The sequence below is a fragment of the Aythya ferina genome (assembly GCF_964211825.1).
Source record: "Aythya ferina genome assembly, chromosome: 24".
NCBI lineage: Eukaryota > Metazoa > Chordata > Aves > Anseriformes > Anatidae > Aythya > Aythya ferina.
The window spans coordinates 6462622-6470850 of record NC_140322.1 but is presented as its reverse complement, the minus strand read 5'-3'; the positions used below and the strand labels follow the sequence as shown (position 1 = coordinate 6470850).

Sequence of the window (8229 nt, the reverse complement as noted above, 5' to 3'; positions counted from 1 at the left end):
CGGCCGGATCCGTGACGTCACCCGCGGGGCGGGGCGCAGCGAGAAGGGGGGCGACCCCCGACGGCGTCCCGCCGGCGCCGCGCCAATGGGCGGGCGGGAGGGGGAGGGGGCGTGGCCGCGGGGCGCCTCCCGCCAATGAGGGGGCGGCGGCGGGCGCGGGGCAACAATGGGGGGCGGGCGGGGGGGGGGGGGGAACGGAGGAGTGGGGGGGGCACCACGTGGGGCGGCGGGGCCGGGGCGGGGCGGGGCCGGGCGCGGGCACAGGGAGCGGGTCCGGCCCCGCCCCGCCCTCCCCCCGCCCCCCCCCGGGCCCTCCCCCTGTGTCACGGCGGCGCCCGCATTCGCGGCGGAGCCGAGCGCCGAGCACCGGGCACCGAGCACCGGGCAGCGGGCACCGAGCGGGGCCGCCCCAGCATGTGGCCCGCCCGCCCCGTGGCGGCAGCGCGGCGGCGGCGGCGGCGGGGGGCAGGTGCGCGGCCGGTGCGCGGCCGCTGAGCCGGGGACCGGGGACCGGGGGGCCGGGGGGGGGGACCGGGGACCGGGGACCGGAGCCGCCGCCGCCGCCGCCGCCGCCCGAGCCGATGGACGCGGCCCCGGGAAGCGCCGCTCCGGAGCCGCCCCGCGGCTGCTGAAGCCCCGTCTGGCCCCGGGCTGGCGGCCCCCGAGGAATATGCGGCGCCCCCCCCGGCCCGCCGCCCCCGTTAGCCGCCCGTTCCCCAGCGCAGAGCCGGTCGCTGCCGCCCGGTAGAGCCCGCACGGACCCGGTGCCTCCCCGCACCCGCACCCGGACCGGTGCCCCCGCCCCCGTGCCCGTCTCCCCCCGCCCCGGAGCCCTTTCCGCGCTCCTCTCCCTTTTTTTTTCTTTTTTTTTTTTTTTTTAATTTTTATTTTTTTGAAAGATTTTTAAAAATTTTTTTTGGGTGGAAACCGACCGTACCTGCTGCTGGGGCGGGGGGCGGGGGGTGGGGGGGTGGGAGCGCAGCGCCGGGAGCTGGGGCGGGGAGGGGGGACCATGGAAGAAAAGCTCCAGGCGCATCAGGTGGAGATCGACCCGGATTTCGAGCCGCAGAGCCGGCCCCGCTCCTGCACCTGGCCGCTCCCGCACCCCGACTTCGCGGCGGAGGACGAGGATGGGGGCGCGGCGGGGCCCCCCCCGGCGCTGGCGGCCGGCGGAGCCGAGGGCACCGAGAACGCGGCGGCGGCCCCGGCCGAGCGCAGAGCAGCCGCCGCCGCCGCCGCCGCCCCGCCGCCGCCCGGTGCGGATGTTGGACAGCTCCGCAAGGCCAAGACGTCCCGCAGGAACGCCTGGGGGAACCTCTCGTACGCCGACCTCATCACCAAAGCCATCGAGAGCTCCCCGGAGAAGCGCCTCACCCTCTCGCAGATCTACGACTGGATGGTGCGATACGTCCCCTACTTTAAGGATAAAGGAGACAGCAACAGCTCCGCCGGATGGAAGGTACCCGCGACCACCCCCACCCGCCCCGCTGACCGACTTTGCCCCGCTCCCGGAGCCCCCCCCGCCGGTGCTCGGTGGCCCCGCGGCTTGGTCGGGTTGCGGGCAGGGGAGCGCTGCGTGCCCCGGCTCCGTGCGCCTCGGCCCCGCTTCGCCGGCTGCGCTCGGGCCGGTGCCGGGCAGGGCCGGGGCGCCCCGCTCCTCCCCGCACAGGGCACGGCGGCACCGGGGCGAGGGGCGATCCCAGCGCCCCTCTGCACCGGGAGCTCCGAAGGGGACGGCTTCGGGATGGAGGCCGGCGGTGCTGGGGGTGCTGGGGGCTCCCAGCCTGCTCCCATCCCACCGGGGTGTGCAGCACACGGGGTCCCCTGGTGTCCCCGGGCAGGTGTCCCCAGGCTGCCTCGCGCCCCGTGTGTGGCAGCACGGGGGCTGCGTCCCCTGCCCCTCGCAGACCCCACAGCTCCACGCTCGCGTCCCCTGACCCCTCTCCCACCGGTGTCTGCGAGCCTCCTTCCCCTGGCTGTGCCGCACCGGAGCCGACTGGGGGCACCGGAGGCTGGGGGGGCTGCCCTGACCCCCACCACCCCCCTGGCACACTGCTGCTCTCCGGTTCCGTGGTGGGCAGGGGAAGAGATCGCCTGTGTCCAGATGGTGTCAGTAAAAAGGAGACGGTTTCTCTTAAGCCCTCCCCTAAGCCCTGTCACCTCCAGCGTGATTAGTGTGTAACGAGGCTCGGGGGCTCTAATGCTGCCCTGCCGCGCTGGTGGGCTGACCTTGTGCTGGCACCACGCGCCCCCGTCCCCTGCAGGTGGCCCAGCCTGGCTCGGCCGCTCGGGGGGCTCTTTTGGGTGCAAACAGGGCCCTTTTGGAAACAGCGAGGCCAGATGCTGTCTGTCTGTGCCACCTGCAGCTGGGCTGTGGGAGCTGTTGGTGCAGGTGGAGGCTGTGCTCCTGCTGGGTGTGCAGGGGCAGCGGTCCCGGAGCAGCCGTGTCCCCGTCCTGCACTGTCAGGAGCTGTGGAGGAGGCAGCAGGAGGCACTGGTCCTGTGGTTCTGCTCCAGCCTGTGCCTCTGGAGAAACCAGCATGGCCTCGGGCATGTGTGGGGGGAGCTGGGTGTCCCCAGGGCTCCCACCCGCTGAGGACAGCGTGGGGGACACGCACTGAGCGGGCCTGGGGCGCAGCAGGGTGCTGGGCTGGTGGCAGGGAGTGCTGGGTGTGCTGGGGGCTCCCAGCAGCAGCTCCAGTCACCGGGGTGTGGAGCATGTGGGGGTCCCCTGGGTGTCCCCAAAGGGCAGCTCCAGGAGCAGGATGAGGGGACGGGGCCGTGTGTGGAAACAAGTTCATGTGCCGAGCCGTACATGGGGATGGGGCCGCGTCTGCCTCTCGGGGCTGGTGCTGGCACACGGGAGGTGGGAAGTGCCGTCGAGGAGACACTGGCAAAGCCCTCCCTGTCCCTTGTCACTGGGGCTCAAGCCACCTGCAGAGGGGTGACCGGTGTCCTCTCTGGGCGTGCAGGGGCTCAGACAGGGCCACAAGGGGATGGTGGCGATGCGTGGGTGTGTTGGTGTGGGTGCGCGAGGCGGTGGGGGCTGCCTGTCCGGGGCTGCCCGTCCGGTGCCCACTGGCACTAGCTCTGACTTCTGGCCTCTGAGCAAGGACAGGCAGGACTTTGCAGGCAGGACCCTCGTGGTGTGGCCTCACCCTCTGCCAGCTGTCACCTGGCTGTGCCCTTGCTCATCCCATGGCCACCAGCAGCGCCGGCACCCCAGTCATGGGCCTCCCCCAGGGAAGCCTCCAGCAGGGAGCGTGTGGGAGCAATGCCGGGTGCCCAGCTCTGTCCCTTGTCCCCCACACCCTTCCTGGTGTCCCTTGTCCCATGGGGCAAGGATGGCGGCTGGGCTGTTCGATGTCTGGTGCCAACCGAGCCACTCGTCCTGCACAGGGCGTCATGGATTTGGTGTGGGGGCTGTGTTGGTCAGAGGGGCTGTGTGGGTGTGCCAGGGGGGCCAAATGCGTGGCCCCACACTGCAGAACTGTGGTGGTGTCAGGGCATGGTGGTGCTTTGGTTCATGGGGCTGGGGGTGTGGGGACCCGGGGCTGTGCTCGCGGTGTGTGATGTGCCTGAGGGATGAGCTGTGTGCTGGGGTGGCTCTGCAGGACGGGGACCTGGCGCTCTCCAACGCGTCCTGAGGAGTCCCATCACCAGCCAGAGTGGCTCTACGGTGCCTCTGCCACTGTCCCCCCACTGCCCCCCACCGCTCTGTGGTGCTGCCTCCCTCGTCCTGGCACTGGAGCAGTGTGTGGGGACCCTCCCACTTGGTTGTCACTGCCTTGGACACCGTTGCACCAGGGGTTAAGCACCCGTGTCCCTGCTGGCTGTGCCCTGCCCAGGGCAGGCTGGCAGCTCGGTGAAGCCGCGGGAGCACCTGCAGCGCTGGGCAGTCAATTTTGTAGTAACGAGCTGCTCGAAGCTTATTAAAGAGCCCCTGGAGATGCCACGTCCCTCCTGCCCCAGGCCTGGGAGAAGCATCACGGATTTAAAGCGTTTCATTACCGAGCACAGTGGCATCGGAGGGGGGTCTCGGGTAATGGGCTGCTTCTTTAATTAGCTCCTTCGCAGCCTCCCCATGCTGGGGAGAGCAAATCGTGGAGGTCGGAGAGCCAGGCCGAGGGCTTGGCTTCCCTGTGGGGCCTCAGGGTGGGCTCTGCCACCAGGACTCCATCCCACATCCAGCGGGCCATGGGGACGCTGCGTCCGCACCCGGCAGAGGTGTCTGATGTGTCCATCAGGGCCATGCTCCCTCGGGCTGGTTCTGTACCTCGTAGGGGAAGGATGCCAGCACAGGGTGTGTTTCGTGATTTTACTGTGAGGTAAACTGAGGTACAGCACCTAAACGCTTCTCTGTGCTCAGCAGTGGGACCAGGACCCTATGGGGCAGGGGTGCTCCGGCCCCGTGGAGGATCCCAGGGCTCCGAGTGCCGCAGCGGCTGGGCTGGCGCCGCGGGCACGTGTGCCGGGAGCTGCTGCTGCTGCTTCCCGATGCAGGGCAGCAGGCGCCCGTGACTGACAGTTCTGCTTAATTAGGGAGTTGTTATTTTATCAATTCCAAAGCGCTTGAAGTTTTCTGCTCCAGCTCACGCTTTCCACTTGTTAATGGGAAACCAACACCCTCCGTCAAAAAGGCAGCGGCACGGATGCATTTTAAAGGTTCTGCTCGCTGCGGTTTGACATCCAAAATATAACAATCAAGCAATCAGCTGGTGGATGCCTGTTTGATGTGGCTCTGACAGTGCTGCAAACCTTAATTTCTCAGCCCTCCCCTCCACCTCCTCCTGTATGGCACTGGGGCTGCAGCGTGACGGCAGGCAGGGGCATGGAGACACGGGGTCCTGGTGGCCTGGGGGAGCACGGGGCCTCTGCAGAGACCCCCAGTGCTGCTGTCCCCATCGTGGGGTGCAATGGGAATGAAATGGGGAGAAAAAGGAGTAGAAAGGGCGTTAGGATGCAAGGATGGCCCAGGGGCCCTGTGCTGTGAGGTCAGGGTGTGCAGGGGGCTTGGCTCCCGGTCCCTTCCTCTCCACAGAGCCCATAGCTCCCTTGTAGCCCCCGCAGTGGGGACAGGGCCAGGCTCCCCCCGACACATGGGGGACCCCAAACCCTTTGAGCATCTCAGGGATGCAGCGGGGGCTCCTCGCCTGCCCCTGTCCCCAGCTCGACAGCTTGCTCAGCCCCGAGCCACGGTGATGTGCTCCCGTGCACCACGGTGAGTGCCAGGGGCACGGCCACGAGGAATCCCCCAGGATCCGCTCCTCCTTCCCACCTTGCTCTTCTATCTCTTTCTGGAGATTTTCATCTTCCTTCCCTTTCTTAATTTTTTTAATTTTTTTTTTTCCCCTCTCTTCTGGAATCGCTTTTCACGCAGCGCTAACTGCTGAAGTAACACAAACCTGCTAAATGGTCCGGCTTTATGATAGCATAAAAATGATACTACAGCAGTGAGTGGGGCTTTATTAAACCCAAGGGAAAGGCTCCAAATGAACAGCTTGCTCCGCTCTTAGCTTCTCCCCCCCACCTTATTTTTAATAACCGCTGGAATATAAACTACAGTTAAGATCCTGCGGAGTAGATGAGCACTCGCAGCCCGGCGCCTGCTATCTGTCTGTCTATCCGTCCGTCCATCCCCGCGTGCGTGTCCATGCGTGCGTCCCTCCCTTCAGCTCGCTGTCCGCAGCCCGGTGCTGTGACGTGAGTGCCAGATTCCTGGGCTGGGAAACGAATTTCCTGGTGCTTGGCTTTTGTACTTAAAAGGCCTCATAAATATTTTGTGTGGACGCCGTGCCCCAGCGGAGCGGGCTGGAGCCACGGGAGCTCCTCTGCCCCGGGGGGGCCTGGGCAGGGTGCTGCCACCAGGAGCTTTGCTTTGGACGCTTTGCTAAAACCCAGGGGATTTCCATGGCAGCCTCTTCCCTGCAGTGTGTGGAGGCAGGGGCAGGACTCGCACGCTGGCCCCCATCCCTTGGTGCAGTTTTTGGCTGGGGAGCTCTGCGTCGTGCCTATTGCCACGCATGGGGGCACCCCCAGCCCCACGCTGACCTCTCCATCCCCGCTGTCATCCCCCAGCCCCGCTGCCTCCCTCAGCTCACACGTGGCCGCGGGGATGCTCGGGAGCCAGGCACGGCTCTGCCGGGGTCTCCCCGCCCGCATTACTTTTAATTAGCCAGACGCTGTGCGCCAGCTCTGCTCTCCCGCTGAAGGTGCCTGATTAGTGCCGAGGTGAAAGGCACTTTGGGTTACGGAAGGACACTCGGAGAGGCTTGCCTGTCTGCTGCTGAAGCTCATTTTGGACAGCATCTGTTCATTATTATGTGCTGCCTTGGCCGCCCGCCAGCAAGGAGAACTGAAAGCACGGCACAAAGATTGCTTTCACCCGCCAGGGGGGCGGAGGCGGCCGGCGCTGGGAGGGGGCGCGGCGGCGACGTGGGTGCCGGGTGGGGACCCCCGGAGCGGGCTGGTCCCTTCCCTGCCCAGCCCCGGGGTGTCCTGAGCTGCCCCCTGCTGTGGTCTGGATGGGGGTGTCCGGGCCCTTGGGACTGCCGCAGTGGGGCTGAGCAGTGGGGTCTGTAGGGGGGGCTTTTTCCAGAGTCCCCACCACCTCCAGCACTTTGTGCCCACTGCAGGAGGGACGCAGCAGCTCCCGTGGCTGTGGGACAGAGGAGGTGTCCCAGGGGTGCTGGCAGTGGGGACTCATGGTGATGCAGGATGGGTGCTTGGTTTTGCTGCCTGGGCTCCGGCATGGCCAGGGCACAGTGAGCGATTCTGTGGGGTGCCCGCTGCATCTCCACATGCTTGAGCACACATGCAGCAGCTCAGCTTGCACACCCTCCCTTGCACACCCATGTGCGTGCACATGTGGTGCACGTGCAGCCCCGCTGTCCCCCGGCCACGCGTGTGCACGTGCGCAGGGCTTGCCACGTGCGCTCCCATGTGCGTGCACGCCCGCACGTTGCAGTCGGGCACGCGTCGTGCGTGCAAGGGCAGTGCAGGGAAGGACTGGGAGGGCACCCCTAGAACCCGGCCCCCTGGGATTTGGGGTTGTCGGGAGCGACCCCGTGTCCCCGAGGGACAGGGAGGGGTCAGGGCCTCGCTGTTGGGTGGCGGAGGCCGGGCTGCTCTCTGAAGTCATGGCTGCGTCTCGGTGGGCATGGGGAGCTGAGCTGGGAGCCGAGAAGCCACCTTTGGTTTGCTGGGAAGAAAAAAATGGAGGGGGGGGGGGGAGAAGAAAAAAAAAAAAAAAAAAAGGAAAGAAAAGAAAGGCGAGGGTTGTTCGAAGCCGCCTGCCACCTGGCGCGGTGCCAGCCCGGGGACGCTCCGGAGCAGACATGCCAAGCTGTAATTGCAGACAGGCTCATTTCAAGAGACGAGACGGTTATTTTTAACTCGCGTTAAGGTAATGCACTGATCTCCAGCCTGCTGGTTCAAAAGTTCAGCCCCACCGTGTCCCCCCCCAGCTCACCCACCCCACACTGCTGCCCACCAGCCGGGGGCTCCTGGAGAGTGTGGCCCCTTCCCGGAGCATGGCCAGGCCCCTCCGTGCCCCCCGTGCAGCCTGGGCCGTGCCCCCAGAACCTGGCTCCAGTCCTGCCAGCAGAGGAGGCGGCTGTGACCCCAGGTGCACGTGGGTGCAAGGGAGCACCCAGCGGTGCCCCCCCGGGGACCTGCAGGCTGTCAGGGTGGTGCAGGGATGCTGATGACCGTCCCCATCTGCAGGGTCCCCCCCGTGCTCGTGGTGCGCCCTCATGGTGGGGGCTGAGCCTCTGGGCCGGCTGCTGAGCCCGATGTGCCCAGTGCCGCAAGTTGGTTCGCAGGGGGGTCTGTGCTCTGTGGGGCTGGAGACCCATTGGTGGTGGGGCTGCCCGAAAAACAGGCACTGTTTAATTCAGCTCTTTTTATTATTATTTTAGCTTAAAATGTATCACAAAGCACCAACGGGGCTGCTCCTCTGCTGGGGAGCCGAGCTGTCGCTGGCGGCAGGGCAGGGAGCGCGGGGATGAGTCTGGCACCTGCTCCCCGAGCCCCTGACCGGAGCATCGGAAAGAGGAGGAGAACCCCCCACGGGGTACCAGCGAGGCGAGAGCTGTAATTAGCACTTTGTCCCCCTTCAGCCTCCCCTGCCAGGGGCTCAGCCGCAAGGAGCCAGTGCGAATGGAAGCTCAGGGTGCTCCCGAGTGGGAGCAGCCTGTCTGTCCGTCTGTCCCTGAACGCCCCCACTCT

The 8229-nt window shown here is 66.5% G+C and overlaps 1 protein-coding gene across 2 annotated transcripts in view; it reads left to right on the top strand.

Moving 5' to 3' along the window:
- The first annotated feature begins 368 nt into the window (after nucleotides 1-368).
- The window catches only part of FOXO6 (forkhead box O6), a 28818-nt gene continuing 20957 nt past the window's right edge, over nucleotides 369-8229 (top strand). The window contains exons 1-2 of one of the 2 annotated variants that reach the window (XM_084496826.1): nucleotides 392-416; nucleotides 552-1459. In XM_084496826.1, coding sequence (XP_084352952.1) covers nucleotides 1013-1459 — 447 coding nt within the window. In that variant the 5' untranslated portion in view covers nucleotides 392-416; nucleotides 552-1012. Of the gene's footprint in view, nucleotides 1460-8229 lie in introns of both variants that reach the window. The other variant, XM_084496825.1, reaches the window with a different exon arrangement.